Genomic DNA, 14651 nt, shown 5'->3' on the forward strand with positions numbered 1-14651 from the left:
AACAATGGAAGTTTATTTTCCATTTACTAAGTCAGTACTAACACAGAGCTTTACTTAATTTTTAAATATTTATTTTAAATCTACCAAACCTGTAAGGAGTCATCATCTAGTATAATGGTTAGGAACACCACCTGTGGAGTTAGATTGCCTGAGTCCAAATTCCATTTCTGCCACTTACCAGTTTTGTGGCTTAGGGTAGATGTTTAATCTTTCTTTGTCTTCGTTTTTTTCAACTGCAGTATGAGTTCATAGTAAATACTCACATCATTAGGTAATTGTGAGTTTGAAATGAAATAGTACATGATAAGTGAATAACATAGTGTGTAGTCCAAAATAAGCACTTAGTTTTTAGCTATTATTCTTCTGAAGACTTTTTCTTATGTAAGTGGCCAGTATTGCCTCTCAGGATATAAGGATTACTTAAAAGTTTTTGTAATGAGTCTTCATATTCTGAAATGGGTTGATAAATAGTAATATTTGTATAGTGGGGTGTGTGTTTTCCACACTTTATCTCTGAACCTCAGTTTCATCACTTATAAAATGACCTGAGTCACTGTCAGTGATCACATAAGATTGTATATATGAGGGAGCTTTGGGCATATTCAGAAGTAGGCTGTATGAAAATGTATGGTCCTCATACTGCTTGTTGCTTAATCTCTTCTTTGTCATGTTCTTCTCCACTTACAAGTGGCTGAGATTTCCAGGTGAGAGCGGTAGTCAGTGTCCTCACATGCTCAATAAACACTAGTAATTAAAGAAAAAATACTAAGATTATAAGCTTCATACTTTACTTTCTCTTTGACTAAAGGAAAGTACATTTATCAAAATATCTTAATCAAGGTCTCAGAGCTGGGATTCAAACACAGGCATATTGTCTGTGGAGCACAAGCACTTAACCACTATGACATATTGCTTTACTGATTATTATTCAACTCCAGTGTGAAACTCTTGCTTGGTACTTGCCAGGTAATTAAAAGTGAGGCATGTTCATGAGAGAAAAGAAAACAGGAGGTCATAATTTCAAAACCAGATATAGGACTGTTAGAGCAGTTCCCTCCCATTTTTCTATCTTGAGCCATTTCTAATACTTATAATAAAAACCTTGTTGTAACTGGTGATGGCATATGTAATAATATTAGGACTTCATTTCTTTATCATTAATAGGCAGGAAAATGTTGTTCAGTGCACTGAAATTCCCCTTTTAACTATCAGTCCTTATCAAGGAAAGATGATAATCTTATCTGTGTGGGAAAGAAGGCCTGAAAATCATATTTATTCTTTTTGGTTTGTTACTTTTTTTATATGTAGGTTCTAAAAAACTTGTGCATTTCTCTGAATTTTAAAAAATACATATCTTGTGACTGCTGGAGCTAAAATAATTGTATTCTTTATTCTATTTTTATAGTTCTGCTTTGTCTAAAAAGAGCTGTTCATGAGCGTTGTCTTTTTGTGCTTCACAGGAACCAGCACCTATGACAGAAGATCTGCTAGAAGAGCAGTCTGAGGTTTTAGCTAAATTAGGTACATCGGCAGAAGGGGCTCACCTTCGAGCACGCATGCAGAGTGCCTGCCTGCTCTCAGATATGGAGTCTTTTAAGGTGGGTCATACTTTCAGAGCTCTGGGGTCTATTTTGAGCTATTCTGGCTTGAAACTGTGAATGCCACTCTATAAAATGGTATGAAGGCCTGAATGTCTTTTTTTTGTCAAATGTTTGGATTTCATAAGTAGTTACAACTCCCTACCTCCATCCCGCAAAGGACATAGTCAAATTTGTTTCCTAATTTAAAAAAAGGAAGAGAACCAATCTGTTATTAATAGTTGTAAGTTGAGAATTGAAACATTTCTATCTGTATATTAGGGTGCTTTCTTACTTTTGTGCACACAGTTTAATTCAGCCAATTTAATGCAAGACTTTTAGGAAGCCCTTAGGATTCAAAGCAGGTCACTTCACTCAGCAAGCCTTTGAATGCCTGCTGTTACCTTGTGCTGTGATTAGCTGAGTAATGAATACACTGTTTACCCTCAGTTATAGTCTCTGAAGGTTGTGGGAGGAGATTTGTAAATAATTATTATGTGATGAGTTCTCTTATGAAGGCAAGGTCAAAAAGGTGACTGACTGTACTGAGTGGGTCATGGAAAGTTTCTCAGAAGAGTGACCATTTAGGATGAGTAGACATTTGCTACCTGGAGAAGAATATTTTAGGCTTAGAGATAGACCTCTATCTAGAACATATAGGATTCAGGGAATGGTGACATATTTGGCTTATTAGCTTAAAAACCCAGGAATGAAAAAAGGACTTTTATTTTTGAATTATTTATTCTTGAAAGCAAAGGCAAGTCCATGTACATTAAAAAAAAAACAAAAAAAAAAACAAGTGGGTAGCCCAGTGAGTCACAGGGCGTCCTTTCCTACTGCTGATACTCAGAACTGTCTCCTAACCGACTGCTGCCAGGGATAGCCTCCATCTTTCCAATCCATAGGCCCTACCCAGTCCTACTTCTGTGCTAGGTAGACCAGCCTGAGTTTGCTTTTTCTCTGAAATATTTATGTATTCTTTTTAAACTTAAATACCCACAAACACCTATGCCAATTTTATTCTCCCTGCTAGTAGATTTAAAAGGGAAACCTTTTATTCCCTGCTTATTTTCCCCATCTTTACCATAAGGGAAAATCTTCAGTAAACCTCTTAAGAGCTATATGTTTTCCTTGGAGATTAAAAAGATACAGAAAGTCTGTGAGTTCTGTTCTGCCATGAGATAAAAAAGAGAGATGTGTTGCTCTAAAACAGATAGTATGGTGGGTAAAGAGAAACCAGTTGGCTCTCAGGGTACCTGTAAAACCAAAAAGTTAGAGAAGGGAATTGGCTTAGAGTGTATGTGCACAGCAGGAAATTCCAGCCTCCACAGCAGTTGTTTTCCACCTGACCTCTAGCTGCCTTCATAGTCATCTGTCCCTGTACTGCTGCAGTGTCTTTGCAGAGGCACGGATAGGAGGAGATTTCAAATAGGAACTATTTAAGTTTTTTCCCGTAGAATGTACTGTGCCCTCATGGAAAGATTCTAAATAGTTCCTTTAACACTGTGTTTCAGCAAAACTGTGGTTCATGATACTCTTTTGGACTAACTGGGGCATCTTTTATAACATTGTTTTAATCAGAAAATAGATTGTATTTCAAATAGCCGGCTTACACACCTACTCCTATGTGGGAATCAGATAATATATTTAAGGTAATACATCACTCTAAAATAGATATAGTTGCCTTTCCCTTTTCGTATAGGAATGGCAGTATTATGGGCCCTTAGGAGATTCCCCAGAGCTTTGGATGAATGCTAATATATGCATGAGGCACCTACACCTTACAGTTCCAGAAGGACAGGGCCTATTCGGGAGTAGGTACTTGTCGTACGTACCTGCAACAGTAAAAAGAAGATCAATTGTAGCAGAAGTGAGCCTTGACCCTCTCCTGGAAGCTGTGTTTTCAGCCTGGTATAGTCTTTCATTAATATAATCTGTAATGCAGTATTAAATATTGTTTTCTTTTTAAGTTTGCTCTTGTCACTCAAGGCTTATCTGTCTAGTTTCCTAAGAGGTTTTTGTGTGAGTGGGGTGTTGCCTAGTTAAGATCCAGATGTTTGTATAGGAATTCTGAATCGCTGAGTATCATAAAGTAATCTTGACCCATTCATTGTAGCTCACAGCAGTTCTTCATTGCCATGGACCATGCCATAGCCTTTGGAAGTATGTTTTTGATAGTCAGTGAAAGACCTTTCTCTGATTCCTCATCCCGTTGGGGATTTCCTAAGGTGGTAGGGATGGTCAAGCTGGTAACTATTTGGCCCGATTGGCAGGTTTGCTCTTTATGTTTAAAACAGCCCATTCTCATCATGTGGGTTTTCATGCCCTTAGTACTCTGCTAGTGTATTACTGGACACTATTGCAAAAAAGGCTTCCATGTCTTAGCACTAACACTGTGAAGCCTCTTCTTTTTTTCCAGCCTTGAAAGTAGAATCACTGATAGGTTTTTGGCATGCATCATTGTTAATTCTATAGAATTATCCACTGAATAAAACTTTAATCACTTTGGTTCCAGAAGCCTGAAAACCAATAGTTTGAATTCCAATACCTTAACAGCACAAAACCAATTTATATGATGGCGGTTTGTTATATAAAGCATACAAATTTGGTGGCTGAATAGAACATTTGAGGTTAGCTGATATTGATTGCAGCACCAGTATTGATTTATTGAGGAAGAGTAGTACAGGACTTTTCCATTGTGTTATATATTATTTAGTTTACTTGACTTGAGCTTATTTGTTACTTTTCTTTTCTTTTTTTTTTTTTTTGTCTTTTGTCTTTTTTCCATGTCCGGCAACGGATCGCAACCCTCAGTGTTGCCCCCGTACCGGACCGGGGACCGGCAACGGGATTGCAAACCTCGGCGTTGTTCCCGCGCCTCGCTCAGCCAGTGGGATCCGAACCCTCGGGCGGGAGCGCTGCCGCGCTTCCCAAGCGGCGCACTATCCAGTGCGCCACCGGGCCGGCCCTTATTTGTTACTTTTCTAAGTATTGAGGATTATACTGTAATTTTAAACTAAGTTATATAACATATAATCTGTTTAAGAAAATTACTTTTACATTATATCAAGTTTTTATTTCCAAATTCACCAAATGAAAATTAATTTTTTTAGAAAACTGAAGCAGCATAAACACAATACTTCTGTACTTTGACCTTTTTTAAAGATGGCACCCAAACTCATTAGATTTTAGAAATTAGATCGGCTTTTTGTGAAAGTGAAAGCATGATTTTGCAAGCATGCTTATCAATAACAGTTGATTTTTATTTGATTCTGCTGAGTTTTTTCCCTTACTTTAGGCAGCTAATCCAGGTTGTTTTCTGGAAGATTTTGTGAGGTGGTATTCACCCCGGGATTATATTGAAGAGGAGGTGATTGATGAAAAGGGCAACGTGGTTCTGAGAGGAGAACTGAGTGCCCGAATGAAGATCCCAAGTAATATGTGGGTAGAAGCCTGGGAAACAGCAAAGCCAATTCCTGCTAGAAGGCAAAGGAGACTCTTTGATGATACACGGGAAGCAGAAAAGGTAATTAAGGTTTGAGTCTCTAATACTAGATAGAATGCTAATTATTGTTCTTGCATTTTAGAAACTTACTATTATAGACATTAGAGTTTTGTACATACTTGAGAAGCAAAGCATTGAAATTCAGTGAGCCTTTTATATATCTGGTATTCACATTTAAAGTTTTAGAACTAGTTACAAATAGGCCAGGGAAAAGACATGCATAGTTTAGGTAGAATGCTTACCACTGGACTGTCTCACAATATGTGTTCGAAGCATTAAAATGGGCATGTCCTTTGACCTAGCAATCCTACTACCAAAAAACTTACTAAGGAAATAATGAGAAATACACAAAGATCTATGTATATGGGTGGTAGTCAACGAACTTCTTTAGTGAAAAAGTAGAAACAACCAAAGTTTCCCAAAATAGGGGCTTGGCTGTATAAATTATGGTACAGTGGGCCCTTCATATCCATGAGTTCTTTATCTGTGGGTTCTGCATTGCAGATTCTTCATGCATGGATTCAGCCAACCTCAGGTCAAAATATTTAGGAAAATAAATAAAAAATAACAATACAACAGTATAAAATAATACAAGTTTAAAAATACAATTAAGTATTTATATAGTGTATATATTGTATTAGGTATTATAAGTAATCTGGGGATGATTTAAAATATACAGGAGGATGTGGGTAGGTTATATGCAAATACTACATCATTTTATGTAAGGAACTTGAGCATCCTTGGATTTGGTGTCCTGGGAGGTTAGGGGGTGTCATGGGACCAATCTCCCAAGGACAGCAAAGGACAACTATATATCCATTTAGTGGACTGCTTTGCAACTTAAAAAAGCATTGAGTTCTGGAGAATAGGGGAGCCTGCCTGATATAAAATTGCCCTGCACACCCTCCCATTCCCCCTTCTCCTCCAAAAAACCTAATGGAATCAGTAATTAGAGTAAATAAATCCATGTCTTTAGCATTACTAAGAGACAGAGATTACACTGACTTTCAAATTAACAGTAAGTAGATGTGATATTGTGAACTATATATTTGGTCTTCTTCCAGTTTCCTAGCATAGCACTCCTAAAATCCTCAAAGTGATAATTGTCTTTTTGTATGCTAATGATTGATTTGTTCTTCTGTGTAGCTTCAGAATGGGGGCTGTTCACTGTAAAGACTAAGGTATGATTAGAGGATTGGGACTCTCAGCCACACCCTCCAACCTCTGGGGAAGGTAGAGGAGATAAACATAGCCAGTTATTTAATCATATATGCGTATGTAATGAAGCTTCCATAAAAACCCAAATGGGCTGGGTTCAGGAGTTTCCACGTAGCTGAACATGTGGATATTCCTGGGGGGTCGTATGCACAGAGAGGGCCTAAAAGCTCTGCATCTCTTTCCACATGCCTTGTCCTATGTATGTCTTTATCTTTATCCTTTGTAGTATCTTTTAGAATAAATCAGTAAAGTTAAGTATTTCCCTGAGTTCTGTGAGCTGCTCCAGCAAGTTAATAGAACTAAGGAGGAGGTTGTAGGATATATAGCCGGTTAGTCGGAAACAGAAGCACGGAGAAAAGTAACCCAGGGCTTGTGATCAGCATCAGAAGTGGGGCTAACTAAGCCTTGTGAGACTGAGTCCTCAACTTGTAGGATCTGATACTATCTCTAGGTAGTGTCAGAATTGAATTCAATTAGAAGACATCAGCTGGTATCTGCTGCAGAACTGATTGCTTGCTTGTTGGTGGAGAGAAATCCCCACACATTTGGTCATAGAAAGTCTTCTGTGTTGATTGTTGTTGAGTGAGAGAATAGAAAAAACAGTTTGGTTTTTATTCCTATATACTCATCTGTTGTCAGAAACATGTTGCAAGAGAATGTGGGAGAAACTGAGTTTTTTATTCCTGCATACACACAATAGAGAAATAAGCCAAATTCCATTGAAGCTTCTACTGCAGTAAGCGTATGGATGTAGTGTGGGGGGCAGGGAGTGTTAAGAAAGAGGGCCAAGAGATAAAAAAGATTTAGGCAAAGCACAGAGTCATCCCAGAAAGGGAGGCTAACACTGTGTGCCAAAGTACTGAACACGGGTAGGGCTTAGTAGTTCACAGCACTGGCTATAGGGAATGGGCTTTGAACAGGCCTAGAAGTGGAGCCTTGGAAAGAATCAGATATGTAGAGAAGGAATGATACCCCTTAGAGATAAAGCAATGATGGGAAAGAAGGAAATAAGAGAGGGAAGTTAAGGATCCTGCAGAAATGAAAGAGAAACTACAGATGAGGGTACCTTCAAACGATGTGTGGCAGTACTAGAAATAGAAGAGAGCAGACCACATCCATACAAACTACTTTAAAAACAAAATGCAAAGTGGTCATTTCAGCTAATGAAAATATTTCCCAGAAAAGCAGCCACAAAGCAAAAGAAAATTGGAACATAACACTACAGACTGAATCACATATCTTCAAACAATCATGGAAGATATGAAAAATCACGTTTAATCGGTAATACTAAAACCAAAAGCAGAAATGTACCAAAAAAATCTAAAAAACCCACAAAGAAATGAAACCACAGCTAATTTAACTCAGGATAGAAGTAGAAGAAAAAGACAACCATATCAAAAATGAAGACTAAATTACAAGGAGCACATGAGGGAGTATATTCATATTTAAATTTAATAAAAGGCATTGACAAAAAGCAGAACAGCCAAGAGAATGAAAATGAGATAAAGGAGTACAAGAGGTTGGAGAGAAAGTAGTGGAAATGAAAGATAAGTAGGAATAATATTCATTTCATCAGTGTTCTTGAACAAAAATCAGAATACTAGGTAGACTAATTTAAAACTGCAATCTTGTTGCTTTGCGTTGCTTCGCCCCCCACGGATTTGTTACCCCACTTCCCCTGGGTGACAGAGATGCAAAGGATTACTCAAAGCTCATCTCTACTGAGCGGTGAGAGGCCCTGAAGTGGTTAATCTCCTGCCGGAACCCTCAAGAGAGATGCATTCCTTCCTTGGGAAATTAACTCCGAATTGAGGTTCTCTTCCTGCATTTATTTTCCAGACTAGGAAGTTACAGGAAGAGACATAGGTGGGGTTATAGTTTAACAGTATAGGCTGGTACCTTTCAGTGAAACAAGCCAGATGACATTCCAGTAGACAGTTAAGTGGTCCTATCAACAACAGTTTGATCTTAGCAAATATTCCTTCTTAACAGGAATCTCTCAGTATCTTTACATAACAATCAGTAACTTGTCTGTCTTTGAGCCAGCAACCTGCTGTGCCACAATTCTTAAAGACTTATACCCTGAGGGAAATTTCCAGTCCTTGCAAGATCCAATATTTGAAACTGCAAGGCTTTGGAAAACCAGGCCCTGTGAAGTACATATGCTTTATAGTATATTCTACACAATCTAAGAAAACCTAGATCTACATATTGAAAGCACTTACCAGGTGCACTGGAACATTGACCAGGAGTCTCAAAATCCAAAATGTATCATTGTAAAACTACTAGACCATAACTATTTAAAAAAAAATCTTCAGAACCTCCAGGAAAGAAGATGAAAATAACTTGCCAGGGGAAGATAATTAGACATCAGATTTCTCAAAAGCAACCCACAAAGCAAGGCAACATGGAAGGGACAGCCTTTTCAAAAAATTTAAAGAAACACTGTGAACCAAGGATTTTTCTATCCAGCCAAGATGTCTAAGTATCAAGCCTATAAAAAACATTTTTCCCTAGTTTTTGCATATAACAATGCTGTACGCATGTGCCCTTCCTAAGGAAGCCACTAGAGCGGCACTGTCCAGTAGAAATTTCTGCATTATTAGAAATGCTTTTTATCTATGCTGTCCTAAATGGTAGCTACTGGCCAAATCTGGCTTGAATGAGCACTTAAAATGTGGCTAGTAGAACATAGGAACTGAAGTTTTAAATGGTCACATGTGTCTAGCGGCTACCTTACTGAACAGCATAGTGTAGGAGGGTGAATTTCACCAACTAAGAGATGGCTGGGGAAACTTTAGTGAAGGACTGATGGTGAGCATTTTATTTTTTAATTTTAGAGCTAAAACTCAAGGTCGAAGAGGAATGTGTAAAAATTATGTTTAGACAAAGAACAAATGCAATCAAAAAAATTGGGGGGGGGAACACTGAGGGTTGCAATCCGTTGCCGGACACGGAAAAAAGACAAAAAAAAAAAAAAAAATTGGGTTGTCTGTTTTCCTATTATTGAATCTTAAATGTTCTCTGTATATTCAAAAAAAAAAAAAATTGGGGGGAAAAGGGGGGGGGAGTAAAATAAACCACTGACTCTTACATGGATAATAGGTGCTAATCAGAGGATACCATTTAAAATTGTCAGACCAGATTGTAAAACAGTTAAAGATATAAGGGAATTAAGGGCACCATAAAAGGTATTAATGCAGATACCTACTAGACTAGAAATACAAACTTTCCTACATACCAAAAGAAAATTTTTTTAAAAAGCAGAGAAAACATACCAAATAGAGAAACATACATAATAAAGATCATATCACACAGAGAATAATTACAATATAAGATAGTCATATAAAACCCAACTGTCTGCTGTAAACAAGAGATTCTGTGATTCAGAAACGCTACAAATTAAATGATGGACAAAGATTTACCAGGTGAATGAAAACAATAGAAAAGCAAGGGTTATAATTCTTAAAGTAGAATTAAAGCAAAAAAGCCTTAAATGAGACAGGAATGATTAGTTTATAATCTAAAAGTTATTTTCACTCTGAGGATCTAACAGTTATCTAGTACATCTTTATGTACTAGATGACATAGTAACCACCTATATAAAACAAACTACAGGGCCGGCCCGGTGGTGCGCTGCTATAGTGCGCCACTTGGGAAGCGCAGCGGCGCTCCTGCCGAGGGTTCGGATCCCACATACAGACTGGCCGCTCACTGGCTGAGCGAGGGGCGGGAGCAACACCGAGGGTTGCGATCCCGTGGCCGGTCCTGGTCCAGTACGGGCGCGACACTGAGGGTTGCAATCCGTTGCCGGTCATGAAAAGAGACAAAAAGCCCGTGGCCGGTCCTGGTCCGGTACGGGCGCGACACTGAGGGTTGCAATCCGTTGCCGGTCATGAAAAGAGACAAAAAGAAAAAAAAAAAAAAAAAACTACAGATGTTGCAAAGAGAAATATATCAAAACACAATAATGAGATAATTTTAACATATTACTCTCAGTATAAGACAGTCAAGTAGAGAAAAATAATGAAAGATCTAAACGATAATAAGTAAGGTTGATCTTTTAGGTATATAATCAGCCCTCATTCGTGTGTTCAACATCTGTGGATTCAGCCAACTGATATCAAAAATATTTGAAAAAAAAAATTGCATCTGTACTAAACATGTACAGACTTTTTTCTTATTATTCCCTAAACAATATAGTATAACAACTATTTACATAGTATTTACATTGAGTTAGGTATTATAAGTAATCTGTAAAGTATATGGGAGGATGTACATAGGTTATATGCAAATTCTAAGCCATTTTATATCAGAGACGTGAGCATCTACAGATTTTGGTATCTGTGGGAGGTTGTAGAACCAATTCCCCATGGATACTAAGGATTATTTTACAATATATAAAACACTGCACGTTGATAATAGAGAATGTACCTGTACCTTTTCAAGCACACAATAGAACATTCACAAAAATTGATATTATGTTAGGGCACAAAGAAAGTATCAGTAGGTTTCATAATAGAATAATTACAATTGATAGTCTTATCTCTGCAATAAAACTAGAAATTAAAAGTGAAACAACAAAACCCAGGCCTTCCACCTGGGAATTTAAAAACCTATTAATGCTTGGGTGAAAGGGAAAATTCAAAGAAATTATAGAATTTCTGAAAAATAATAATAATGAAAATACTACATATCAGAATCTGTAGGATAGATTTAAGAAGTGATCAAAGGAAAATCCATAGCCCTAAACACCTGTACATTAAAAACAAAGAAATGAAAATAAACGAATTAAATTCCTAACTCTAAGAACTAGAAAAAGAACTGCAAAGTAAAAACAAAAAACAAAAGGAAGGAAATAAAGGAGAGAGATATGAACTTGAGAACGAAAGCCAGATGAAATTAATAAATTAAATCTGGTTCATTTTAAATTAAAAAAATAGATAAGCCATTAGCAACTTTAATCAAGAAAAAAAGGGAAAAAAGCCTAATACAAAATAAGAAATGACAAAAGCAGCAAATAACTACTGATACAGAGGAAATGTTTAAAAAAAAAAAACAAAACTACTTTGTATATCTCTGTGTATATAAATTTGAAAACCAAGTTGAATTGTTTCCTAGGAGAATACAGTATACCATAACTAACCTCAATAGGATAGAAGGTATGAAGAGATCTATTACCGTAGAAAAAATAGAGACAGTTATCAAGGAACTACCACATCAAAAAGCACCAGGCCTAGATGGTTTCACAGGGAAATTCAACTAAATATCAAGAAACCATACAGTACCAATGCCACATAAATAGTTTCAACACACAGTACTTGGAGGAAAATTTCCAAATTCTTTTAATGAAGGAACTATAACATTGGTTCCTAAATCTAATAAAGATAGCCTGTAAAAAAAAAATAATAATAATAACATTAAGAAATTTAGGGCAAAAATCCTACGTGAACAAGCTCTAATAGCACTTTAAGAAAATAATACATGTTAACTAAATTCAAGTAGAATAATGATAAAACTAATTCAAGCAAAAATATTCTTCAAGTTAATAACAGCAATTAGTAGCATTTATATACCCAAATAATAACCATTCAGAAGATGTAAATGAAATTTTCTCTTCATTATAAGGGGGCTGAGGAAGGTAAAGTACTTAAGAATAAACTTAGAATGTCAGGAAATGTTTGAAATCTGAATGAAGAAAAAATAAGACACTCTTCAAAAACACACTTGAATAAATACAAACATATTCTTTGTTCTTGGTTAGGAAGTCTCAACATCATCAAGATCAGTTCTCCCTAAATTAATTTATAAATTTAATTCAGTTCCAATATAAATACCAAAAGGCTTATTATGGAGCCAGACAAGTTGATGGAATAATAAATATGCATGCTTAAGACCCAGGGGAATGGGGTGTGACTGCTAATGGGTTTCTTTTTGGGGTGATGAAAATATTCTAAAGTTGATTGTGGTTTTGGTTGTACAACTCAATAAATACACCTAAAACCACTGAATTGTACACTTTAAATGGGTGTATTGTTATTTTTAAAAAGCAAGCAACAATACCTGAGGATAAACTGAAAAAAAGCTGGGGAAGGGGTGGAGACTAGCCCTACCAGATATTAAAGCATACTACAAAGCTTTTATTTTTAAATAATGTGGTAATGGCACATAAATACCCCAAGTGAAACAGAGTAGAAAGTTTACAAATACATGGAGAAATCTAGTATATTATAAAGACAGCATCTCAAGTCACTTGGGGCAGTGATGGCCTTTTTAATAAATGATGTTGGGATAACTTTGATAGTAATTTGGCAAAAGATAAAATTAGGTTTATTTTCTCATTCCATACACAAGAATGGACTGATGATGAAACCATACGAGTACTAGAATAAAACATGGATAAATTCCTCTATAATCTGGATATAGGAAAGTCTTTCTAATTAGGACTCAGTCCAGATGCAATTTAAAGTTTGTGTAAAAATAAAATTTTCTGCATGACAAAAAGAAAAGGCAAATGATAAGCTGGGAGAAGTATTTGTGAATTAGAGAAATATGTATCACAGATAGAGAGTCAAAATACTAAAGAATAATGGGCAAGAGATGTGAGTAGACAGCTCAGCAAAAAAAGATAGTTACCCTTATGCCTATCAAAAGATGTCCAACTTTATTCATAATAAGAGAAATGCAAATCAAAACTTCACTGAGATACCATTTCTTACACATCAGATTGGCAGAAATTCAAACGCTTGACAAATACCCTGTTAGTAAAGCTGCGAGGCAACAGGCAGCCTCATACATTGCTGGTGAGGATGTTATTCTAAATGGAATATTGCTCAGCCATAAAGATGAATGAACTACCAATATGTGTTACAACATGGATGAATCTCGATAACATTATGCTGAGTCAAAGAAGCCAGAAACAAGAGGCCACTGCACTGGATTGAATGGCCCCCCAAAATTTATTAAAACTTAATCCCAATTGTAACTGTTGAAGGTGAGAAGGTGGTAGTTGAAAGGTGGGCCTCAAAGAGGTGATTAGGACCATGTGAGGACCATGCTGTAATGAATGGATTAATAATAGTGGTCATGGGTGTGGTTCTGAGGGCTTTAAAAAGAGAGCACCTGAGAGTCTCTCTCTCTGCTCCACCATTTTCTGCCATGTGAGACCCCTGCATTTGCTGTAAAGCCACCACCAAAGAAGACCCTCACCACATGGGTTCCCTGGACTTTGGACTTCCCAGTCTCCAAAACTGTAAGCAATAAATTTTGTTTCTTGTAAATTACCCAGTTCCAAGTATTGTGTTATAAGCCATGGAATCAGACTAATACAGCCACATATTGCATGATTCCATTTATATGAAATGTCCAGAATAGGCAAATTCATAGAGACAGAATGTTAGATTAGTAGTGGCCAAGGGATAGGGATTGAGGGGCAGGGGAAATACGGAGTGACTGCTTTTGGATACTGGGGTTTTTGTTTGTTTGTTTTTTTGAGTGATGAAAATGTTCTGGAATTAGATAATGGTGACAGTTACATAACCTTGTAAATATGCTAAAAACCACTAAAGTGTCCATTTTTAAGTGGTGAATTTTATGGTATATGAATTATATCTGTTTTTAAAAGCTAAGGAAATCTGAATAAAGTAAGAAATTTAGTTAACCAAAAAGCAGGGAGGGAGGGGAGACTGTACTCAAAATGTCAATGTTATGAAAGACAGACTGAAAAACTGTTCCAGATTAATTTAGATTAAAGAGCTACAACTAAAGGCAATATATAATCCTTAATTGGTTCTTGTTCTGGTGGTGGGAATGGTTATAAAAGACATTATTGGGTCAGTTGACAAAATTATAATAAGGATAGTAGGTTAGATTAAAAGTATTTCATCAGGGTTAAATTTGTTTCTTAATAAATTTAAGAATATTTTAATAAATTAAAAATTCTTAATTTTAGGAAATACAGATATTTGGGGATAAGAGACATAATGTATATGAAATTAATCAAAAAAATGTCTGTGTGTATTTAGTGTGTGCACACATTGAGAGAGGGGGAGAGAGATGCAGGTGGCCAAAAACAGATGAGGGAGAAGGGTAGTATTAAATGTATCTGGGTAAAGCGTAGTCAGATATTTTGTATTATATTTGCAAATTTGTTTTTCTGTAAGGAAAACAAAATTTGGAATAGTGACTGTTAGTAAAGGGTATACAACAATGGGAGCTCTTATTACTCTAGAGTGTATACCTGTTGACACACTTTGTTAAATAATTTGGCATTATTTTACAAAGTGTACATATGCTAGTTCTTTTTTTTTTTTTTTTTTTTTTTTTTTTTTTTTTTTTTCCGTGTCCCGCAA

At 36.3% G+C, this 14651-nt stretch overlaps 1 protein-coding gene across 2 annotated transcripts in view; it reads left to right on the plus strand.

The window, feature by feature from the left end:
- The window catches only part of RAB3GAP1 (RAB3 GTPase activating protein subunit 1 (catalytic)), a 110797-nt gene that overhangs the window by 86878 nt on the left and 9268 nt on the right, over window positions 1–14651 (plus strand). For both annotated transcript variants that reach the window (XM_008583492.1, XM_008583497.1), the window contains exons 16-17: window positions 1461–1598; window positions 4876–5103. In XM_008583492.1, coding sequence (XP_008581714.1) covers window positions 1461–1598; window positions 4876–5103 — 366 coding nt within the window. The remainder of the gene's footprint in view (window positions 1–1460; window positions 1599–4875; window positions 5104–14651) is intronic.

The sequence above is a fragment of the Galeopterus variegatus genome, unplaced genomic scaffold (genome assembly GCF_000696425.1).
Source record: "Galeopterus variegatus unplaced genomic scaffold, G_variegatus-3.0.2 Scaffold98, whole genome shotgun sequence".
Classification (NCBI taxonomy): domain Eukaryota; kingdom Metazoa; phylum Chordata; class Mammalia; order Dermoptera; family Cynocephalidae; genus Galeopterus; species Galeopterus variegatus.